Here is a 23646-nt window from a genome sequence, read left to right as displayed (position 1 = left end):
GTCAATAGGAGATAGTCCCAATAAATGGCAAATATCAAGAACAGTAGGGGCCATCATCCCACATCTAAATTAAAAAAAGTTAAAGACAGGGTTCCAGAAACATAGAGCAGCGGGAACAAGGAAAGGGTCTTCTGAAATAGTTACCCTAGACAGTTTGAGAGCATCGAAAAGGCAGAGTTCTTGAAGGTCCAGGGTCCTAGCAGGAATAACCCGATCATACCACTCTTGCCACTCTGGTCTCACCGTTGGCCAGCATCGGTGGGGGCGATTCATCCTCCAGTTCCTCCAGTCAAGACCACCTTCATAAAGAAGACATTAGTTTTCCAGTCGGGGATACAGGGCTGGGAGTTCAGCGAGGACTTCTTTGAATATGGGCCCGAGCACATAGTCTGATTGCACATGACGACGAGGGACAAAGATGCGTCCATCAATAGCGCTCTTCTCCCCAGCTTTGTACTTTTCGCATTCTGCGTCAATAATTCTCTGCAGGGCCACAGATGGACTCATACGCTCTACGACTGATACTGAAGGAGAAGCCATTGACGGTATGTTTTTCTTCGGGAAAGGAAGTGGAGAGAAGTCGACGATTGGTAATAAAAGGGGTTTGTGCGATTAGAAGAGCAAGTGATTTCAGAACACAAAACAAAAGGGTTTTTAAAGCCCTCGTATTTGAAAATATATTACATGAGCTGTTAAGTATTAAAAGTACGAGTACAAAAGCTTCCTTCAACATTGATGCTTTTGGAGGGAAAAACAAAGCCCGGTTGTTAAGACTAGCTTTGAAATAAGATATTTTGCTTCGAAGCCGAGTCAAACGGCTTCGAAAACAGAGAAGCCAGCTTCGAAGTGGGTTGCCCTACCCAGGAAATAAAAATACTCGAGTATTTTAAAAAGGGCTTAAAGACCTGTTTTTGGAGTTTTTAAACAAAGATAATATCCTTTGAAGCAAAAATTGAGTTTCTTTAACACAGGTAATGTCCTTCGAAGCAAAACCTGAGTTTTTTTTTACAAAGGTAATGTCCTTCGAAACAAAACTTGAGTTTCTTTAAGGATGGGATTTGGTGTTCGAAACATCAAAAACAACGATGACAATGACTAGATATTGGCTGTGGTCGAAACAGGTTTTGAATGTAAGATTGTTAGATTCGAAGCACTGTTTCCAATTGAAAATCAGCCAAAACTCAACTCCACAAATTGGAAAGATTACGATTGGCTCATTTAGTGTTTTATTTAAAACAATTAAGTCCAAATTTAAAGGATGAAATTGTTCGAAGTTCAGAGTTGACTTTTAAAACACAAGTAAAAATACAAATGAAAACAGAGTCAAACAAAGACAAATTGTGTTCATATTAAGATCAGAGTGATTACATCAGCTGACCCTATCTCGGTATGAACTCGAGTTCATAAAAATAAGGAATGGAATAAATAACAAGATCATGAAATTTGGTCCAACAATGGTCAATGAACTTTTGTTCTTTCCTTATTCTATCTTCTAAATTTTCTACCATCGACTGCATGAGTTGATGTGCTCTCACTTCATAGTAGAGCTCTTCAGCCTTTATTTCGAAGGCCACTTCTCTTAACCCTTGTTCCAATTCATCAATGTCTAATTCATCCCAATAGGCAGAGTCTTTATTCTTGAAATCATTGAATTCTTCCATAAAGTTCTCTGCTTCGTATTGAGTATGAATTCGAAGGGACGAAAGCTGGTCCAACGATTGTGTAGTAGCCATAGAATTACGATGCCAGTGAAGGAGTAATGGAAGTTGGTCTAGAAACATGTGAAGTTCTGCCTGAGCAAGGGGATTAAGGACATGACCCCTAGTCAGAATATCACAAGCCCATTGAAGGTTTGTGAGAGGGACTTCATCCTCGAGTACATTGAAAGGCAAGTGAGAAAAGGCTGCAAGCAGGAGTAGAGCCTGTTTCCGCTCAGCTGAGGTAGGAGGGGGTGGAGGTTTATAAGGGGGAAAGACTTTCTCCATGGATAGAGCAATCTTTAGTTTCTCTGTCTAGGAAAGAATTGGTGGGGGAGAAGGTGTGCATACTTTAACTTCGGGGGACGAAGAAGAAGATGTGGACGCTTCTGTTTCCGCGGATGATACGGGGCTGAAGGAACAAAGGCATTAATATAATCAAGCCAGTCAGAAGAACAGAGCTTCGCCTTCTGGGCTAAGAATGATGGGTTATACCCTTGTGCTTCTTCTGGGCGTGGGGCAGTGCGCACTATCTTTGTAGGCATGGAAGATGTATACCATGCTACAAGAAGATTCTCCTCCAGACTACGCCGATGGTCAATGGGCACGTAAGGATAAACAACTGAACTTCGAGCATATGAGGGAAACTCTAAAGGGTCAGTGAACTCAACAAAATGATGGTTGATTCGCTCCCTTAAATCAGGAGTCTCAGGTACTGACCAATTTGTCCAGTCAGAACTTCCAGCAGAGCCAGAAGAGGGAGCAACTGCAGCTTTATCCCATACAGAAATTTGCGAAGAAGAGTTGTTCAAATCCATATTTGTAATTTTACGAATCAGAGGTTTGAGAGCAGATTGTTCGAACTGTAAAGGTAGGTCAGAAGGGAAAATTCTTATGTCTTTGATTTTAGCCTTCTGAATCAAAGGATTAAGGGCAATGTGTTCGTAATCCAAAGGTCGGTAATCTGCAAAGGCGTCCATGAAAGGTGGGTAAAGGTGGCTAATAAATGCATGCTTTCGACGAGGAATAGCATCGACATATGACTCTTCGTATGCCTCATCATTGGAAGAAAGAATTAATTTGGCCATGAAATGTATCAGTCTGTTCTAATAATAAGACAGTGAAAGTGCTTAAGGATCAAGATGAGATTATTAATACAGATGGTGTGTGACAGTTGCATTTCTAGGAAGATGCAAAACCCATGCACGTTCTAAGACGTGGGAAAAGGGACTCTGATCCATTAATATCACCAAGTCTTGGGTATATTAGTGCGGGGGGTAATGTTGGCTACACATTTTGTACTAAGCCAGTAACAATCCAATGCGTGGCAAAGTGAGGGTAATATGGGGAGACCAGGTAGGTCTTCGATCCTGACCATACACATGGCAATTAATATTGGTTGTTATAAGATCTGAGTAGTAGCAGATCAACAAAGAGACGTACAGTGACGTGGCTTCAACGGTTGCTCACATTTCAAATTCAAATATAAGGGGGAAGCCTAACTGCAAGTGAAGGCGTAGTGGGACTACTTATAAGGTAGCATGATCAGCAACTACGGAGGGGCAGTTCGACGGTTTGAAGTACAATTCGATGGTTATCTTCGGAGAGTATAAATAGCAGGAAGGACTTCAGAGAAGGGGACGGAGAAAAATCTAAAGAATCACTTTACATATTCCAGTGTTATTTCCTGTCCTTTATATTCCTGTATTTTTAGTTTCTGCGCTGCACTTCATTTGTAGGAGTAGTTGTCAAGTATATTGCCGCTGTAATTCTCTACGGAACTCAGATCATTGTAAGTTCTTTTATACTAATGAAATACTCCAGTTTAGTTAATTGTTCTTATGTTCAGATTTTCTGAAGTTTAATTACCAGTAAGCCACCAGTAAAAGTCCTCTTTATTGAGGCCGAAAGAACCATAACACAATCGTCTGAAATAATTGTTTGGCAATTCTGTAAGGACGGATTGATCCTTGCTGGCACGCTCATAATTACGAAAGTAACCTTCGAAAGCCAAAAAAGCCAACAACTACCTAATTATTTTTTTATTAAAAATTAAATATATGTAAAATTATGTTGCTGTATAATACAACAAAAATCAAGAGAGCAAAAACTGATCAGAGCTACCAAAGTCAATAATAGAGATTTGATTTCCATCTTGAAAAATGCCTTTTTTTTCTTTCTTTCTTTTTTTTTCAGTTTTTGTAACTAATAAAACTAAGAAATATTAGTGGTATGCACACAAATGCAAAACTTACAGCTTGAGTGTGGAGATATGAAAAACAAACATGGGTTGGGAGAGTTGGATGATAAAGTTATTATTTTACTTGTCTTTAATTTTAATGATTTGTCGTCCTAGAAAACAGCGGAAATCTGCATAGGTACTCAACTTCCCCAATTGGCCACTTTTATTATTAGTAATAGTTGGTTTGGGATTCTCTATTCTTCTCTCCCGTAATACACGATTTTCTTAATTTTATTTCGAGTATCCAATACACCATATTGCCACGATAGTGTCTTGAAATTTTTGTTTCCCAAATTCCCACTATATTTGTCCGGTTGAGATTGTGCTAGATAGAGGGAAGTATGAATTTTAGGTTGAGAGGATCTTCGTCTTTCTTGTTTCCCTTCCTCGATCCATTTGCATGGACAAAGGATATGATAGGAATTCTACATGTTTGGTTACTGGATAAAAAAGGGTGGATTAGACAAGTCTTGTCCTTTTATTTCACATTTGGTTTTACAACTTGAAAATGGTATAACCTTCTAAGGTAGGACACTATTCTTGTAATATTTAATAAGTGGCATAGGATAAAAAAATTTATGAAACAAAATAATTAAGCGTAAAATAATTTCATTTAATCTCGTCCCTCTTAAGCACAGGATATGAAAATATAGACTATTTTTCACATTCCTCTCTTATCTTCTGGGACTCATTATCCCACTGCTTATTTCAAAAATAACTTTATTCTCCTTTTATCTTGTGTGCCAATTACGCGTGACTTTCTGATGCACAACCACATAAATATAGATAATATAGTGATTAATTCTTTAATCAAAATAATCAGATACACCTTGAAATTAAGTTAAACTTAGATCAAACAATAAAAATTAAGATAAATGGCAATGAGATTACAAAAATTTCTTCTATTTTTTTTTTGAAAAAAAAAGTCTTAAAAACTTGAAGTGGCCTATGGCCTTTTTTCTGTTTTTGCAGATATTTTTTATGCCAGCTGTTGGGCACAGAATGCATCCTCCATACACGTGTATGGAGGGATGGTAACAAGCTTCTAGCTTGTCAAACAAGCTTGAGGCTTGTAATTCTATATAAGGGGAGGTCTCTCTCCCTTTCAAAGGTTCAGATTTTTTTTAGAGCAAAAAAATCTACTTTCTCTATAGAATTTCTCTCTCCCTCTATATTTTTGTGCTTGAAAGTGCTTGAAAGTGAGAATTCTTGGTGCATTTGCAAAGGAACTCTTGATCAAACACGTCTACCTTGAAGCTAAGGTGCTTGGAGGTCTCATTTGAGCTCTTAAAGACTGATTTTGGCTCAGAAGTTGCTGATTTTAAAGTTGTGCTTCAAGGGTGAGTGTCTTCCCTCTTTAAGCTTTATTTGATCAAGTGTTTGGCCACCTTTGCATGTTGTTTTAGGCTTACCTTCCAACTGAAAAAGTTCTGTTTTTAAGTGTTAAAAATGGTTGTTTGAGGCCTTGTTTGAGTTAGGGGTGGTCCACCCTCTTTGGTGGCTTATTTGCTAAGCTTCTTGCCTTCCTTTAAAGCCTTTGAGATCACATTGTTTTGGCCTTTTAACCACTGAATTTCAGAGGAATTTCAGTGGTAGAAAACTTGTTTTGAGGTCCAAATAGGAGGGGGTAGTCCCCCCTCCTCTTGTCTTGATAGCATGTGTTGTTGGCCTATCAAATGAATATGTTTTTCTACCATTTTGAGGCTTCATCTTAACATGTTTTTGGTCTTATTTTAGCATGTTATAACTCTGATTTTGGCTGGTTTGGTCACATCTTGCATGCTTCATACACTTGTAGTGTAATCCTACTTGCTAGCCTAACATGCTTGATGTCTTAGCCTATAATTCTAGCATATATTGGCTCCACTCTAGCATGTTTTTGGCCATTATTTGGCGTGCTTTAACTCTGATTTTGGTTGGTTGGGTCACCTCTTGCTTGGTTTTTGCACTTGTAGTGCAATCATGCTCATTAACCTAGTGTACTTGGTGATTTGGCTTACCATTCTAGCTTGTTTTGGCTACACTCCAACATGTTTTTGGCATTATTTTATCATGCTTTAGGACTGTTTTGAGTGGTCTTGGTCATGTATGGCTTGCCTTGTAAGGCTATAATGTAATTGGCTTTGCTAGTCTTGTGTTTTGAGGCCCTTAGCATGCTATATGTGCATGATATGGCATCATTTGGTATGTAATTTCAGAGCTTATATCTTTGCCATACTTCCACTTAAATCACTCTTTCATTGCTCTTGAGGGTTATGCTTTATGCCTTGTTTGTGAGCCAATGAATGAGCATGCTTTGCTTGCCTTTTGAGCCTATGTTTTAGCATGATTTTTGTCACTGATTTAGCATGCCTCAACTCTGTTTTGAGTAGTTTGGGTCATATGGGACTTGTTGTGCATTGTTGTACTGCAAAAGCCTTGGCTAGCCTAATGATTCAAGGTCCTTATGATGCTATGCTTGTGTTGTTTATATGGTTTGGCATCATTTCACACATGATTTCAGTGCGTATAGTGTAGTTACACTCTCACATTTGTCACTTCTTCATTATGGTTGAGAGTTGTGCTTTTATGCCTTGTTCATGAGCCAATGCATGAACATCATTTTCTTGCCTTTCATGCTATCATCTCAATGCATTTTGGCCACTGTTTTGGCATGTTTAACCTCTATCCAGGGTTGGTTTGGTCATTTAGGCTTAGTATTGTATGCCTATAGTGTTATGCTCTTTGCTTGCTTCAATACTTTCGACTCTAAGCATGTCTTGCATGCATCATATTCATGCTTTGATGTCATTTAGCATCCTATTTCAGTGCTGGAATATATGCCATTGTATTCCATCTTTCATTGTTATATCACTCTTGAAAGTGGTCTTAAGCCCTTTGTTGGTTTGAACACGAAATTAAGGCTTTCATGCCTAATGGTTTTAGCCTTCTCTTGAGGGTTTCTACTAACCAGCGGCATGATGCTTCTTTTATGCTCAAGACGCTTGTGGCTTGGTCCGTCTTTCCAATTAGAGGACTTCTTACTTTTGGACTTAACCGGTTAAAGGACTCATCGATAATCTAAAATGAGTGAACAAAACGAATCAAAGTAAAACATGTCAAGATAACATGTTTGTGTTGCATTACATGTGTTTGCATCGGACGTTAATCTAAACACGAGAAACGAGGGGCGTTTCATACTCAAAGTGATGAAACATGCCTCATTTCTTGGTCGCCGTCCCCCTTGATTGTGCATGATAGGGTGGAGGCCTCTTGAGTCTTGTGTGTTATTTGTGCATTCATTGACTTGTACAAACTTGACTTCTCGGCCATTGTGCATTATCATGCTCGGTTGGTGGCCCGAGAGTCAAGTACCACACTTCTTTGAGCTTGAGAAATGATATGGAGGGTGGTTGTACACACATACCTTGCAAATACCTTGCTTTGCCCCTTTTGTACTTTGTTTGCAGCAAAATTGGAGTGTGCAGAAGCAAGTGGCCGACTGGCCAGAGCAAGTGGCTGACCGGCCAGTGGAAGTGGCCTACAACCCCTTTAAGTGGCCGACAGTTCTCAAGCTCAGAGGTGGTCCAAAGTTATTCTGGTTCTGCAGCAGAAACAACCTGGAGATTGGTTCGGTGTTTAGGAATCAAGGCGAATGCAAACAGAGGCAACCTGTGGCAAGGTGACGGATTTTCAGGAGGAAGCTGATCAAGCATGCATGCATCCCTCGCCCCGAGGCTCTTTAACTGTTTTACTTAGCTAGTTAATTTACCGGTTTTGTAATTAATTAGTTAATGTGTTTAGCTAATTTGATTCATTTTTGTAATATTCTAATTAGCTTAGATTAGCTAGTTATTCAAATTCAATTTGATTTGTAATAATTAATTAGCTAAGTTAGTTAATTAGTTAGTTAGCTTAGCTTAGCTTAGTATAGCTTAGCTTATTTATTCGGACCCTCCATCGAGAGGGCAAATGTTGTAATAAGTGTGCGTGCGTGTGTGAATGTCTTTTAACCCCACGTCTTTCTCCATTTTCTTTAACCGCTTTCAATGGTTAGATTATGGATAATTTCCAATTAACATACCTTATGCTTGCATGTTTGCATCATCATTCATTTGTCTGGCATACACCGGGCTCGGCGCATCATTCAAACTACATCGTATTTCAATACACTTACTTGAATACGTGTTTCAAAGCATGTTATCAAGTGTTGCATTCATATGCTCTCTTAGATAGCCGAGCCTATTTAGTTGCATTTTTGCATGTGTTGCATTAGGCATTTTAACATAGTTAAGATCATGCATGATTTCTAACTAGTTTTCTGTTTTAGCTCGGAGTACACTGTAAGTGTTTACGCTTTAGCATCCTTGCATGTGTGTAAGTGATTGCCACAACAACATGTTTGCCATGAGGCTATTTGCTTAAATGATTAATTGCATGGATGCTTGTGGACGGAGGCTATGTTGCTTGAATTGGGACAATTCATTGAATGTATGTTTTAAACCCACTTGAAGTGGCAAAATCATGTTTTAAGCCCACTTGAGGGTGACAAATCCGCACTTTAGCCTACTTGAGGGTAGCAATTCCTAACCATTTTCAAAAAACAAACATGAATTGTTTTTTTTTCAATTCTCGCGATTTAGTCTATACTTGTGTGCTGTGCGCATCACATAGTAAGTTAAGAATCAGAATAAGAATACATGTGTTTATGAAACAACATATCATGTTAGTAGAGGCCGATCCTTTGATCGAGCGAGCGGAGGTGCTCATTTCAGGACCTTCCCCTCTCGTACCCAAGTTCCCAAGCCGAGGCAACTTTGGTGATGACAGACACGTGGCCTTAGGCACGAGTCAGGGTTTCCTAAATTTTCCAAAATAAAATATTTGGGTGGTGATTCTGAAATCTGGCAAAGCAGTCCATATTTGGCGTTTTTTTATTCAAAATTGATTTTTCAAAACCAATTGCCGGATTTGGACTCTTTGATGATTTATCAGTCTTACATTGCACTTTGTGAGACTAGATTCAGAACCGTGACAGGAATCCGAACTGTAGTAGCTAGAACCCAATTTGCGCCCTCTCCGAAAGGGGGGCGCGCGGAGGAAGTTTGCGCGGTTTACAACTTAGCAGTAAATGATCAAGCAAAATAATAATGAAGTATAACTAACATATAGGGTAAATCAAATGATTAGCATATGAATATTAGATATATATAGCAGTAGTAGGAAAGTAAAGAGATTAGCGAAGATGAGACAAACAAATTTATAGTGGTTCGGCTTCAACCAAGCCTACATCCACACCTCAAGTTTCACTTGAGATTTTTCACTATCTTCTAGCTTCACAGGATGCTAGCAACCTTATCACAGATGGAGCAATCCTCCACAGATTTTACACAGACTTTCTAAGTCAAGAACACTGAGTGTACTACACTCTTACAATGTTGAAAAGAATGTGTTTTTGCTTTCATAGAAAGCTACAATAATTATCTCTCAAAGATAGATATAAAAATGAAGCTCTGGTTTTTCTGTAAACATCACACAGGAAAGATGAGCTTAATGCTATAAGGCTCAGTGTATAATTTCTAAGAAAGGATGTAAACAAAAATTGAAGAACACTTCTCAGAGAATTTTTTAGAGAATAGATGTGAGTGATTATAGATCAAAGAATATTTTCTAGCTTTTTTAGTAACTTGTTTACATTAGAGGCTTTGGTATATATAATGAAACTTATAGCCTTTTATAGCTGTTGTATTCATTTGAATTTATAGTCGTTGTACTTCTATCATTACTAATTTGAATATCTTTAACTCCATCATTACTAATTTGAATATCTTCCACTTGAATCTTTTGAACCTTTTGGCCTATTGCTGTGCTGGGCTGTTTGAACCTTTGTTTTGGGCTGTTTGAACTCCTGATTTAATAATAAATCATCAAAATAATTTTTAATTCTATTTTTCTTTTTCAAATAAATTAAAATATAATTAAATAAATCATCAAAATAAATTTTGAATTCTATTTTTCTCTTTCAAATAAATTAAAACATAATTAAATAAATTATCAAAATAAATAAGTCTAACAGCTTTTGCATTCCATCTTTTTTATAATTGATCACCTAGAAATTTAGTATTAGTTGGTAGAATAAAAATATTTTGAAAGTGGTTGTGCCTGAGTTAAATCTAATTTAAATATTTTGTATTGTTCAGTTCTTTATAAATCCTCCAAATGGCAACAAAATTTTTATTTTTAAATATATATATATATATATATATAAAATTTGTTTTTCTTTAACATTTTTCTTGTTGGAAATTTAAAAGAGTTACAATTTCAAACATGAAGAAAAGCCCTTGGTACTTTTGCAAAACAGAAGCAGAATCTGAAATACAAAAAAAAATTATAGTAAACTAAACAACACTGTTCTGAAAAAACAAAACAATATATATAGATTATAGAAATAAGAATTGAAACTAGAAAAATTGAAATTGTATAACTTACAGAAAATATATTGTACAATAGGAAAACGGATGAATGATTAAGGCTATCATTTGACGTTATATCCTTGAGACAGAATTCATCCATCGCACTAGTGCTTATGAATTTTCGAATGCCTATCACCTAAAATACATTGATCAATGCACACTGAAGAAGCACTTTTGTCGATGTGTTCAGTGAATCAACTGAATTGTGCTGATTAATAAGTTGTTCAAAATTTTATTGGCTAATTTAGTAAGTTTTTATTAAATATATTTAAGTTTGGCTTATTTATTAATCTAATTGAGTTGAGTTTGAAGAACTTAAATTTTTATAATGTATATAAACTCATCAAATTATCAAGTAATAAGTGTTATTTATCTTTTCAGTCTAATTGATTTGAGTTTGAATAACTTAAATTTTTATATTGTTTATAAACTCATTAAATTATCAAGTAATAAGTGTTATTTATCTTTTCAGTCTAATTGAGTTGAGTTTGAATAACTTAAATTTTTATAATGTTTATAAACACATCAAATTATCAAGTAATAAGTGTTCAAATTTAAATTGAAAATATGAAAGGTATAGGGCACTGGGCCATAAATTTAATTTTGAAACTTTGGGGGCAACAACTCCAAGCTTTAAGTTTTTAGGGTCATAAAAACAATAATAATTTAAAAGATCATATTATTTTAACCTATGTGTCCACTATTTTACCTATTTGTTCAGTGTCACCTATTACTTTTTTATTAAAAAATTATTTAATTTGATTTTAAAAAGATGACAAAATTAAGCCTTATATGTTTTTTATAAAAATACCAAATATCAACACTTGTCATTTGATAAAAGGATTTCTAAATTGAAAACACAATAGAATATCTAAAATCTTTTTTAATTAAAAACATAAACAGAATATCTAAACAAATTGAAAATACAAAGTCTTACAAATTACTAAGGGTGCTCGTAGTTTGGCTATTCGGTTACGGCTAAAAGAACTTCAAATCTGCCATCCGTCCAAAACTAGGCAGATTGGAAAAAATCAATTCGCAACCGTCCGCTCGTTATCATGCATCCATAAAAAATGTGATCAATTTGATTTGGTTAATTTAAATGGATCAAAATATTCACTGAAGCTTTATTTAACATTGGCTAATATAATCTTTGTTTTGGCATTGACTTTTTTATGTTGGGACTTCTTTAATCTAACTTTTTTAGCCTCGTTTGGTTTGGCTTTTTTGGTTTTGTTTTTATTTTTGTGAGAGAAAAAATGTAATAATTATGGTTTGGATGTGACATTTTGTCTTATTGATTTATGTAGTCAATTTTTTTCATTTTTTACTTTTTTAGCCAAAAATCTAAAATCAAACGAAACTATAACTAACTTTTTTGTTGAGACTTTTTTAGTCTCATTTGGTTTGAATCATTTGGCTTTTTCAAATTTTGTAAGAAAAAAAGTGTAATGATTATGGATCAAATGTGATATTTTTCTTATTAATTTATTTAGCCTATTTTATTATTTTGTGTTTTTTTAACCCAAAAATAATAGCTAAACCAGGGTTGAGTATCCTAATTTTTTCGTTTTGGCTTTTATATATCTTAAAATATAAATAAATAAAAAATAATAATAATCTAACAAAGGGGACTTAAGAAAATATTGACTTGACTTGTTATTTATTTATTTATTTTTATTTTTATTTTTTTTTTTAAGAGAGTGAATGAGCCTTTTGAACTCCTCGATGGAAAAAAACCCTTTGAACGCAACCATTTCGAAGTCTGATCCTTTTTGTACCCAATTTGAACCATAGTTGCTTGAAAAAATTGTATTTAAACACCATAGTTGGAGCTGGAAGGTCCCCGATTGATTTCTCAGAAAAATGGCCGACGCAGAAGACAAATATTTCTCGAATTTACCTGACGATTTCAAGGAATATATGTACAAGGAACTCAATTTTTGGCCCTTATACTTATTTTCTCTTTCAAATTATTTGTATGGAGGGGTTTTCTGGAGCCGAGAAGACGACGAACCCCAACGTCCTTCTACTCTCCCCGACGGCGGTGAGTTATTTATTTATTTATTTTATAGTTTAGTCGTTTCAAGTCAATTTAAATCAATAATGTTACCTTGTTTTGAAATCAATCCTCTCCTGAAATTTGTTTGTTTTATCAGATATTTCCAACTTAAACAAGATCATCAGACATTTGCTTTCCAGAATTATACATTGGACTCTTTGTCCGATGCTAGTTCAATTTTGGGCGCCCATAACAACAAAAGAGGGCCGGCCTTTTCTTACAACTCGAAACCAACCTTTCTCTCTATCATCATGTTTTTATGACTTTAATATTGAAGGACTTTGTGGGTATAGGATGATCTGTATGGATTCTAAAGGCCCATTGGCACACCATGCACGAAAGGCTGGATTAAGCGGTTGCTTCGCAATATGCTTGGAGAGCAATTACATTGGAAATGATGTTTATGTGCTAGAGTTTTTTATGCCGATGAGCAACAATGCCAGTGAAAACCCACATACCTCATTAAGGAAAATATTGGAAACAATGAGGGAAAATTTTCGTTGTCTTAGGGTTGCTTCTAGAGAACTTTGGGAAAAATTACATATTGAAGAAATTAGTATTCAAAATGGTGAGAAACTTGATCCAGTTCAAAACCCCCAAACCACTATATCTTTGCCTCAGCTGGAACTCTCACAAAGTGAAGTTGAGGTAATCCAAGTGGATTCATCAGATCAACAATTAGTGAATGCCATAAATACTGGAAGCAATGTTGGCAATACAGAACATAACAACTTTGCTATTACTTGTACACAAGAGAAAAGCACAGTAAAAGTGTCAAAAAGAAAAGGCAACAAATCTGGAGGCACAGTAAAGGCGTCAAAAAGAGACAGCAACAATATCGGAGTTAAAATTAAAATTCCACTGGAGGATATCCTACAAAATTCAGAATTGAGCCTTGAGAATGCTGCAAAAAGCCTCAAAGGTATGCTTGCACCTTCTTAAATTAAAATGTAATTTTACTTGTGATGTTGGTAGTTATTTCAACTAGATGGACTCTTCTGGTAGAGTATATATTGAGCTTTTTGCAGAAACAAATAGAAAGTAAGTTCTCTTATTTTGATTTTTCCTTTCGCAGTTAGCAAATCTACATTGAAGCGTGTATGCAGGACTTTTGGTATAGAGAGGTGGCCACCTCGCAAGATGAACAAGGTTGGTTGCTCTCAACTCGATGAATCTGCCCAGTGTGTTAATTCTGATCATCTGCCTTCTACTCAATCCTCGGCTACTATTGTTCACACCGAGCCACATGATAAAACGATGCAAGATGCGAATATTGTGACTGTAAAAGCAAAATATGGAGAAGGTATTACAATGAAATTTCGTCTGTCTTTGTCATCAAGATTCGTGCAGTTGCAGCAAGAAGTGGCTAAAAGGCTAAACTTAAAGGCTGGAACTTATTATGTGAAGTATGAAGATGAGGACGGTGAGTTGATTTTAATAGGTTGCGATGAGGACTTGCAAGATTATATGCGCGATTCTAGATCGCTAGGTAGAAGCTCTATTGTGGTATTGCTTGAGCAAAAGTTGCCAATTACTGATCATAAAAAAAATAAAAAATAAAAAAGTTGCTAATTACCCCCAGAACAACTTGAATCTTGCTAATAAGCACTTTCTGTTAAATTGGCTTGACTTTACCTAGTGGGTGTTTGGGAAGTTATTATTTTAGAAGGGTATTTTAGTTTTGGACTATTTTAGTAGGTTAAAATTTTTGTATTTGAAAAGATAGATAGATTTTTTTGTAATTGAATGTGATATTTGTAAGAGAAAAAATGAAATGTTTATGGGTTTGAAGTGACATTTTATCTTATTGATTATTTTAGCATATTTTGTCATTTTGTAGATTTTAAACCAAAAAATTTAAAAAAAAACCTTTGCCAAACACCTCTAATGTAGGTAGTTATTGTGGTATTTCTTCTATTTATTTGCAAATTTACTTGAAGATTTGCATTTATCCCATTGGTTATTACTCTCCCCAAGGGTTTTTTTTTTTTCCCCCAATGATTTGGTGGTTATGTTTTCCCAAAGATCAGTACTAACATTTTAAAATTTGGGTAAATTATAAATACACCTTGTGAGATTTGCTTAAAATACGAATTGTCTCTTGTGATTTAGAAAATTATAAATATCTTTTTGTAAGAATTTTTTATTTAACAGAATTAATTGAAAAAGTGAAATTTTTAACTATTTACCTATACAATAATAAAATTATCTAAATTATTAATAGAAATAAAATTTTAACATTATTAAAAACTGTTAATTAACTTAATAATTTATTAATTAAAAGACTTATTTGTTAAGAAATTAAAAACTTTAAAAAGCATAATGTAATTTTTAAAATTACAAGAAATAATTTGTAATTTAAATAAATCTCAAAAGATATATTTATAATTTATCCTTAAAATTTGTTTATTTTTATTTTGACTGAGATTTGTCTCCAATCCACGAGTGCAATCCAAGTTTAGGGGTGAGCATAAGGTCAATGACCCAACCAACTCAACACTGACCTTATTAAAAGGAAAAAAAAGTGTAATGATGTCAAAATTATAGAATTTGTTACATATATATATATACTAGTGTATACCTGTGTCTGAAGGCACGGTGTAAATAATGTTGGAATTAGAATATAATTGTAATCCCAATACTATTTAATAGATTATCAATTATCAATTATTAATTTAATATAATTGTAATCCCAACCCTTCTTATCTTAAAAATAAAATGGCAAGAAAATTATGATCTGAAAATCCCTGTTTCTATACCAAGAAAATGGCATAGGCAAACAACCATTGTTGAGCTTTGGTGACTCACCATAAAACAAACTCAAAAACATCTATCTAAGTTCACAGAAGCTGTGGAAGTTTCCAATCAAATGAAGGGATTTAAAATTAAACTTTATAAGAACATAGATGAGTTTTCAAATGAAATTCAATTAATGCCCCAATAATTTTATTTTAGTTTAATTACGTGTTTATGCGATCTTTAAGTTGCTGTTATGTTATTTCATTTATAGTCAACAATAAAGCAAAAAGTTTTGCGAGCAGGTAAAGAACAAAGTTTTCCAACAATCAAAGCAAATGCAAACTCAATGTTTGAACTTTCAAGGAAGGAGAAAAAAAGAAGCTTGAAAACAAAAACCTATTTAGTAAGTTTTTGACAAATTTTCTACAGACTTAAAAGCCTAGAAATAAAACGTCCATTGTTTAATTGAGTTTGAGATGGGCTCAACTCCAAAATACATTATTATTAACTCCAAAATTGGACATATCTCTATAAAATTACATGTCAAATAGAAGGCTGACTATTGCAAAAGGGAAGCACTGTGTCCTGTACATGAAATTTTAAAAATAATACAAAAAATATCAACCAACAAATCCAAACAACAAATCCTTCAGGATTCAGAATTCAAACAATAAATCCAAACAACATAATTAACCAACAACAGCGATCAAGAGCAGAAAAAGGAAAATTCAATAGACAATGTAAAATACCTCTATTTTGGTGTTGAACGATGCGTCTTGAAGCCACTGTTGGGAAATTAAAAAACATTAAAAAAAATTGAGTTATTGACATAGAATGGCAAAGCTAAAGGAGTCTCAAAAAGGTCTATTAGTGTGTCCCCAATCTGGGAGTCCTTTGCATTATATATAGGACAATCAGTAGTGATGGGTCATCACTCATGTCCATCTATGTTAGGATGTTGCGATGGTAAACCCCAATGACAACATTTTGAGATTAATGTTGGGATAACAATTGCTATAAAATTGATATTGGGATTAATCCCAAGATTAATCCCAATATCTCCAAACATTTTGTCCCAAGATTAATCCCAATATTAAAGTTGGGATGACAGTGTATACCCGTAATAAAATTGGACAGGAGAAGATTAATCCCAAGATTATTTCTCCTTTATTTTGTACTTTTCGTAAGAAGCCATCAAATATATTAACTAAGACAATTTTAAAAATGAAATTGTTGCCCTAAAAATTGGCCAAAGTTAAAAGGATTTGAAAGTCGTTCAATAGCCATTCTAATATCGATACCTGAAATTAAAAAAAAAAAAAAAATTAAATTTGAAAAATAATAATAAAGTTAGATTAGATAGATTAAAGTAAAAATGTCTAATGTTCAGTATTTTCAAATCAACATCACATAGTATGTAATAAACTTTCTAACTACTCAAAAGCATCTATCATTTATCAAACACCACTTGCCATCACACACAGTCCAACTCGCTTTGTTCACATATTTCCTTATCTAGTTTTACTACATTTATTATGTACTTGACAAAAAATGAAAACACTTGTTTTCCTTTACTAACTAAACCAGGCAAGAAGAACAATGGGACAACAAAAACTCTACACCACGATTTTGTTGTCCTCATATTCCAAGAGGTTAAAAAGATAAGACAGAAATAGAGAGGAAAAAAGAACCTACAACTTTAGTTTTCTCTTAAATAAAATGTAAATTTATAAATCCTGAAAAACCAATTTAAAAGACAATTAGACATCAATTTTTATTTTGACAATAGGGGATTCCAAAACTAAGTACAAAGTTATTTCCAAAGTAACTCAAAATTTACCAGCGTATATTGTCTTACGAAAGGCATTTTGTTACCTAAGATTAGTCTGTGTGTTCACAAAAAAAAAAATAAATAAATAGATTTATCTATGTTTATCTTCCTTTTTCTTTCTTTTTTCAATTTTTTCAATCCTCATTATGCACATTTTCTTTTTGGTTTAAATTTTCAACACACACTCTCAACAATCCCCAAAATATGTAATGGCCAAGCCAACACTTTCTTATGGGGGGAAAAGAAATCTAGTGTACAGTGCATAGGTCATACTAATCCATTCAATTTCATTCCACTACTTTAACATTCACCAAAACCACTAACAAAAAAGCTACAAAGACTACTACAACACCCTTTACTAAGCTCCATAAGAAAAAAAGAAATATTAAGAAAAATAATCTAGTGAAAAAAGCAAATAAAAGCAAAAAGTTTGAGTAATACTATTTTTTTTTTTTAATCATGGTTTACTGCTCATTAGTCCCATTTTGCCTATCTTTTATGCAAATGGAAAGGGAGCTTTGTTTAAAACATAACTAAAAAAGTAACAAACCAAACAATTTAACTTTTATCAAAATTATATAAATAATGAAAGAGATGTAATAAAGAAAAATTGTGTGAGAGAGTTGTACCTGTGATTATATTGAGAACCTAGAAATTGATGACCACCAACAAAAAAACACAACACAATATGAAAATAACAAAAAATAACAAACTAAAATTTGGGAAAAAACTAATGATTAGAGGGAGAAAGGAAATGACATATTTATCAAAAATTTAATGAAAAATATTATGAGAGAAATAAAAAAAAAATTGAATACCTTTCATTATAGAAACTGATGAACTGCGTCAAAAATTCATGAACTGCAACAAGAGGGAAATCAGATATTAGAAATTGATTTATAGAAATATAGCAATCAAAACAAAAGAAATAAAACAATTAATCAAAGTACCATAATGTTTGTACATGATCATTTTCTACAAGATCATTTTCAAATAACTTTATTTTTTTAACACAAATAAAATAAAATAAAATAAAATAAATACAGAAGTGAATAGTTGAAAACAAACATTAAGGGTTGAAAGTGAAACTACCTTCTTCTTCACTTATGAGGTACCATTATGCATAATCATCTAATTAAAAGTATAAAGCATGTTTAAACTACTTCAAGCATAAAGTAAGTATGGAGTTTCGAGTTATGTGTTTGGTTATGCGTTTACTAAATTAGCTTATCAGAAATGATATTTCATCTTCAATTAAAATGGAAAAAACTAATCCTTTAATTTACTGGAATAAATAATTAAATTGGCTTTGACACAAATACATAGCTATCATACTCCTATCCTACATGCATATCAAAAAAATAATAATTCGATAAACTTTGTAATAAACTAATTTGAAAGAATAAAAAATAAATAAATGGCCAAAAGAATAAATATTGAATGTAGCCCTCATATGCTCAACTTGCAGAACAGATTGATCGCATCTCTATCATTCAATTTTACCAACATAACAATGATAATCACCAAACAAAGAAAAGAAAATATGGACTCCCTTGAAAGGTAATCACTTCAAATAAACAGAGCAGCAAATCTATTACATTATATTGAGCCAATAGCTCACTTTCGACTGACAGGCAGTTTTTATGTCAAAGTAAGTTTGTTCTGACTGCTTTAAGTTATTGACAGTTGGCAAAAGTATAGAGTTTGATATATAGATAAAACTGTCAAGAGTGGGCAACAGCACCGACCTTAGCCTGCAACCACTGCATACAGAGAGCACCAAGCTTATCATCAAAAAATCCCACACCCAACTGACTTGCCAATAAAGGTATGTATTCTATTATTGCAAGTCGAACCCTCCAATGCCTATCCTCAGCAAGTCCAACTATAGCCAGCAATAGAGATTGTGACAAAGATCAATTCCAATAACCTGCAATAATAGCTACTTATCAATATGATTGGAAATAAACATGCATATATTCAGTCTGCAAGTGCATTGCAGAAGAGCATGTAAATTTGACAGAAGACATGAACATCTAAACATTTAAAGGCATACATAAGCATGAGTGAGAGATGCATAGGACAGTATGGACAATCATGAGTAAATTGTAAAGATTTGGCAAAGCATAATTAGGGCCAATCTCTATTGCTATTATTATTTTTAAAAAGGCCAAAATAATATACAAAAGTAAATTATCCTGATGAGGTGAAATCAGCCATGCATGAAATACACAACAAATATGAATAGTGATTCTCCTCATCTTTGTTGCATAACACACAACAAATATGAAGGCCCATTTGGGAACATTATTGTTTGTTGCCCCTATATATCATGTTTGGATTGAAAGGAACTCTAGAATTTTTTGGAGGAATGAATAGGCATGATTGTAACTTATGGGAATTTCTTTTAAGGTTCTGTTTGTCTTTATTGCTTTAATTAGATGATTTCTACTTGTGTTCTTGTCTTGATTGCTTTTAAGGTTCTTTGATACTGTTGTTTCTTTGTTTGCTATGGGGTATGCCTTGGTTTGTTGTTTTTGTGCAATAAAACTTATAAAAGTAATTTACCAAATAAAAATAATCCATTGTAATTAAGTTTTACCTTGTTGAAGTAAAATTTGTAAAAAATTTAATTGACTATTCTCAAAAACTCCACAATGATTCTCAAAAACCCTATAGAGTTCAGCAAGCCAACAGATAGCTTCAAGTAATGTAGGGAAAAAAATGACTGACCTCATAAAAATCAATAAAAAAATGTGTGAAAACCCCGCCATAAACCACACCTGCAAGGGGAAAAAGCTAATCATTAAATAGAATTACATCTAGAAAGTCTATTTTTCTAAAAATAGAAAGGAAATAATAGACAAATAAAGTAGAAAATGCAGTTTTAATCGAAGGATATAGCGAAGGAATTCTTTTACAAAATTGGATCACTAATTTGCACCACAAAAAATAAATTGAACTATTAAATTTCCAAAATCTGGTAGAAGAATTCTTTTACAAAATTGGATCACTAATTGCACCATGAAAAATAAATCGAACTATCAAAGGCACTGCAAACTTGATGCCCTCAAGCAGCTTTTTTCATGTTATTCTGTGGATTCCCGAGCTAGTGTACATACTTTGTGAACCAAATTTTCGATATTATGTAAGTTCCATCTACCTATCCATATGCATCAGGTTAAAAACAGAAAACAGATAGTATAAAAGAAAAATATCAAAAATTAAGAATAAACAACATGCATGTCCAAGTAAGAATAAACACTCAGAAATGTTCTGCATTATCAAAAAATGCAGAACATTCTTCTTATTTCCAATAATTCCTACTAAATCAATAGGAGAGAAGATACCAAGAATGGGTTTCGAACATTTTGGTAACAACCATTCAATAGAGTAACTCAATACAATAGTTGCACAAAATTAAAGTAAAGTAAAGTGCAGCCAAAATTAACAAAACCCATAAAAGTGCACCCAAAATTAAAGAAAAACAATACTCAAGAAAAAAAAAACAAAGAAAAATATGATCTCTGTGGCTGAACAAAGAAAAAATTAGGAGTTGATGAATATTAGATGAATTCATATGATCTTTTCTTTTTCATGCACTTTTGCTGATATTGACAACCTTATGAATAATAATAAAATGTAAGAGGACAAAAAATAAGGCTTAAAAAAAAACAAATAATCATGATTTTTTTTTTTTTTTGGGCAACTAATAATCATGATTCATATCAGACTATTATACTTACAGGTATTTGGTAATAAATAACGGGTGGCTGATTTTTAAATTCTTGAATGAAGTTTTTCTCTTAAGGTGGTGAATGAAAACAGTTTTCAATTCTTGAAAATTTCCCCAAATTTCCACAAATCAAACTGTAATCAACAGTTATTAATTATTCAAAATCGAAGAAAAATCAAACCGTAATCAACAGTTAAACCGTAATCAACAAATCAACAGTTATTAATTATTCAAAATCAAAGAGAAAAAACAAAGAAAAATATGTGCAACCAACTCTTCAATTGATGATCTCTGTGGCTTCAAACAAAAAAATACAAATGACATAATTGTAATTTATGCATATCATGTTGAAATGTGTAAAATTTTAATTGAAGCAATATAAATGAAAAACAAATCACATAATATAAATAAGAAACACAATCAAACCCAAATGAGAAACAAATGACATAAAAATCTTTTTTAAGACATACTTCAAAAACCTTCCAAGATTCAAAAACCTTCCTCCCTTATTAAGACATACTTCAAACACTGTCCAAGTCAATACAATACACATTGCTTTGATTTTTTATTTTTTTTTTTGGATTGGTACAGAGCTTTGAATTTGACAATGAACTTTTTCACCATAATCTATGTAGTATAAAAATTAGGGACTAACTTAAAAATATGAATACAACTTGAAGGCATTTTGTAATCAGGGTATGCAAACAACACAATGCACAGATTTGGAAAGGTTGAAAAGTCAAAATCATCTAGACTTTCCTTGCACTTTCTCAGCAACCAAACGACGCATGACATACCCAAAAGCACAAATCAACCGAAATTGAAACATTGGTTGCAACTATTCCCACCATTGAAAATTAAACTCGGGGGAATTTTGTAATCTGAGTAAGCAAACAACACAATGCAGAAATTTTGAAAGGGGTATATGTTGTTCACCCCTACCTTGCATTTCTTGATGGATTTCTTTGAGATGTAAAAGAGTTCTCATTCTCCATATATAATAACAGATTCTAAGCTTTTACATGAAAACATAAATTGGAAAGACATGGTTTACAGATGTGTATGTAAGTATGTATATGTATGATATATATCAATGTACATGTGTCTTAGAATGTAAGTGAATAGTATTTCAATTGAAAGTTAGGGTTCAACCAACACAATCACGGAAGGCTTTCCAAAAAATATAAAATAAAATGGGTTAGTTTTCTTTTTCATCTTTCTGTCTGGGTTTTTGAGGGAACCAAATAAGGAAAAAGTTGGAAAGTCAAAATCATCTAGTCCTTTGTTTTTCCTCACTTTCTCAGCAGCCAAACAAACCATGACTAACCCAAAACCCAAAAATCAACAAAAATTATTGACAATAACAAATTTCAACAATGTCATGGAAAAAATATATATATAATACCTTATCGCAACCATCACCGCAAATATCGTCCTTCTTTTTAGAGCAGTAATGAGATCCCCCTTCAGCCATCGATAAACCCAACATATCTCGATAAACCCAACATATCTCAATAAACCTCGATAAACCCAACATATCTCTTTCTCTCTCACTACAATCACACAAAAACAGTGATCAAAGCCGTTGAAAACCCAGATCAAGCTTGAAATCGCCGAAAGTTCTGAAATGAGAAATCGATTGCAAAAAAAAAAATGGGAAGATCCTCCACCGCTTCACAAACTTCACAATAAACTTCAAAAACAGAGATGACAAAACTCCCCAAAAAATAAAAAGAATCAAGAAATGAAAGAATTTAAATAGAATTGAAAGAGACCCAAAAAATGGGTTTTGTGAAGAGAGAGAGAGAGAGAGAGAGAGAGAGAGTGAGTGATGAGTTGTGGTGTTGTTGGGTATGGGTATGTGATGTGTTGGCACCATAGGAGATCAAACTTGTAGAGAGAGAGAATAGAGTTTCAAATTTTGAAATCAAAATTAGAGAGAGAAACAGTGAAGACGTCTGAGGGTGAGAAAAAAGGAGAGAGATAGAGAGGGAGAGAGAGAGAGACATTGATATTTACCCAAACTGATCTCAAACATTGATATTTACCCAAACTGATCTCAACCATTAAAATGTTCAAAGGGGGAGACATTTTCAACCATTGGATTGAATCAATCTAATGGTGTATATTTTGACAAATAGACAAAAGTCTTATCAAGATTCAAAAACCTCCCTCCCTTGTTATATAGATATATATATATATATATATATATTTTAAACTTAAGTAAAGTCAGTGTAATTTACTCATTATAATATGGTATAGGGTAAATTTTAAGGGTTTGGTTTAGTAGGTGCAACTTAAGACTGAGGAGTGTGTTCTTTTTAAGTCTCAAATTCAACTCTTATTAAGAGCAATTCGTTTTTTGGAGCCACGCTTGTGAACTCTGTCTGAAATTTATCCGATCTACGTGAAAGGGACACTTTGCATGGGTAAATTAGTCTAGATATTTGGTCCCAAAAAAATGGTATAAAGTATTAGTCGTAAGTTAGCCTGGATATTTGGTCATCAAAAAAATAGCATAAAGTATTAGTCGTAAGTTAGCCGGGATATTTGGTCATCAAAAAAATAGCATAAAGTATTAGTCGTAAGTTAGCCGGGATATTTGGTCATAAAAAAAATAATATAGAGTATTAATCAAGGTGTGCATAAGTTAGCCCGAACAATTAGTCATAAAAAAAAAAAATGGTATAGAGTATTTTTCTTTGTTAAATAAAAAGAGGGGGAAAAAAAGTGTGGTATTATACGCACTAATTTATACAAAAATTCATACACAGTGAATTGGTAAAAGCGTGCCCTTAAAAAGACTCATTAAAATTATTTATAATTTTTTAAAAATGCCACTATGATTTTTATGTATGAATTTTTTTATTTATAAATCATCTATGTA

The 23646-nt window shown here is 33.3% G+C and overlaps 2 protein-coding genes and 1 long non-coding RNA gene across 5 annotated transcripts in view; 1 reads left to right on the top strand and 2 right to left on the bottom strand.

Annotated features, from left to right (window-relative positions):
- The window catches only part of LOC145788988 (putative germin-like protein 2-1), a 93264-nt gene that overhangs the window by 55509 nt on the left and 14109 nt on the right, over positions 1-23646 (bottom strand). The window lies entirely within an intron of this gene.
- Positions 12145-14246, top strand: LOC114311776 (protein NLP6-like). The gene is made up of 3 exons (XM_082880187.1): positions 12145-12438; positions 12551-13375; positions 13529-14246. Exons 1-3 carry the CDS (start codon positions 12258-12260, stop codon positions 14011-14013), a joined length of 1491 nt encoding a protein of 496 aa, XP_082736313.1. The 5' UTR covers positions 12145-12257; the 3' UTR covers positions 14014-14246.
- On the bottom strand, positions 15549-22784 carry LOC114311800 (uncharacterized). Of its 3 annotated transcripts, XR_014336598.1 has the most exons (7): positions 22165-22784; positions 19757-19806; positions 18772-18953; positions 17842-17884; positions 17653-17671; positions 15942-15977; positions 15549-15777 (listed from the first exon to the last, which is right to left on the bottom strand). It is a non-coding gene; the product is annotated as an uncharacterized LOC114311800 (long non-coding RNA). The 3 variants fall into 3 exon arrangements; XR_014336597.1 differs by lacking the exon at positions 17653-17671; XR_014336596.1 differs by having other exon boundaries at positions 15942-17884.

The sequence above is a fragment of the Camellia sinensis genome, chromosome 7 (assembly GCF_055761805.1).
Source record: "Camellia sinensis isolate YWXY chromosome 7, ASM5576180v1, whole genome shotgun sequence".
NCBI classification, from domain to species: domain Eukaryota; kingdom Viridiplantae; phylum Streptophyta; class Magnoliopsida; order Ericales; family Theaceae; genus Camellia; species Camellia sinensis.
The sequence above is the reverse complement of the archived record's forward strand: the minus strand, read 5'-3'. Positions and strand labels throughout refer to the sequence as shown.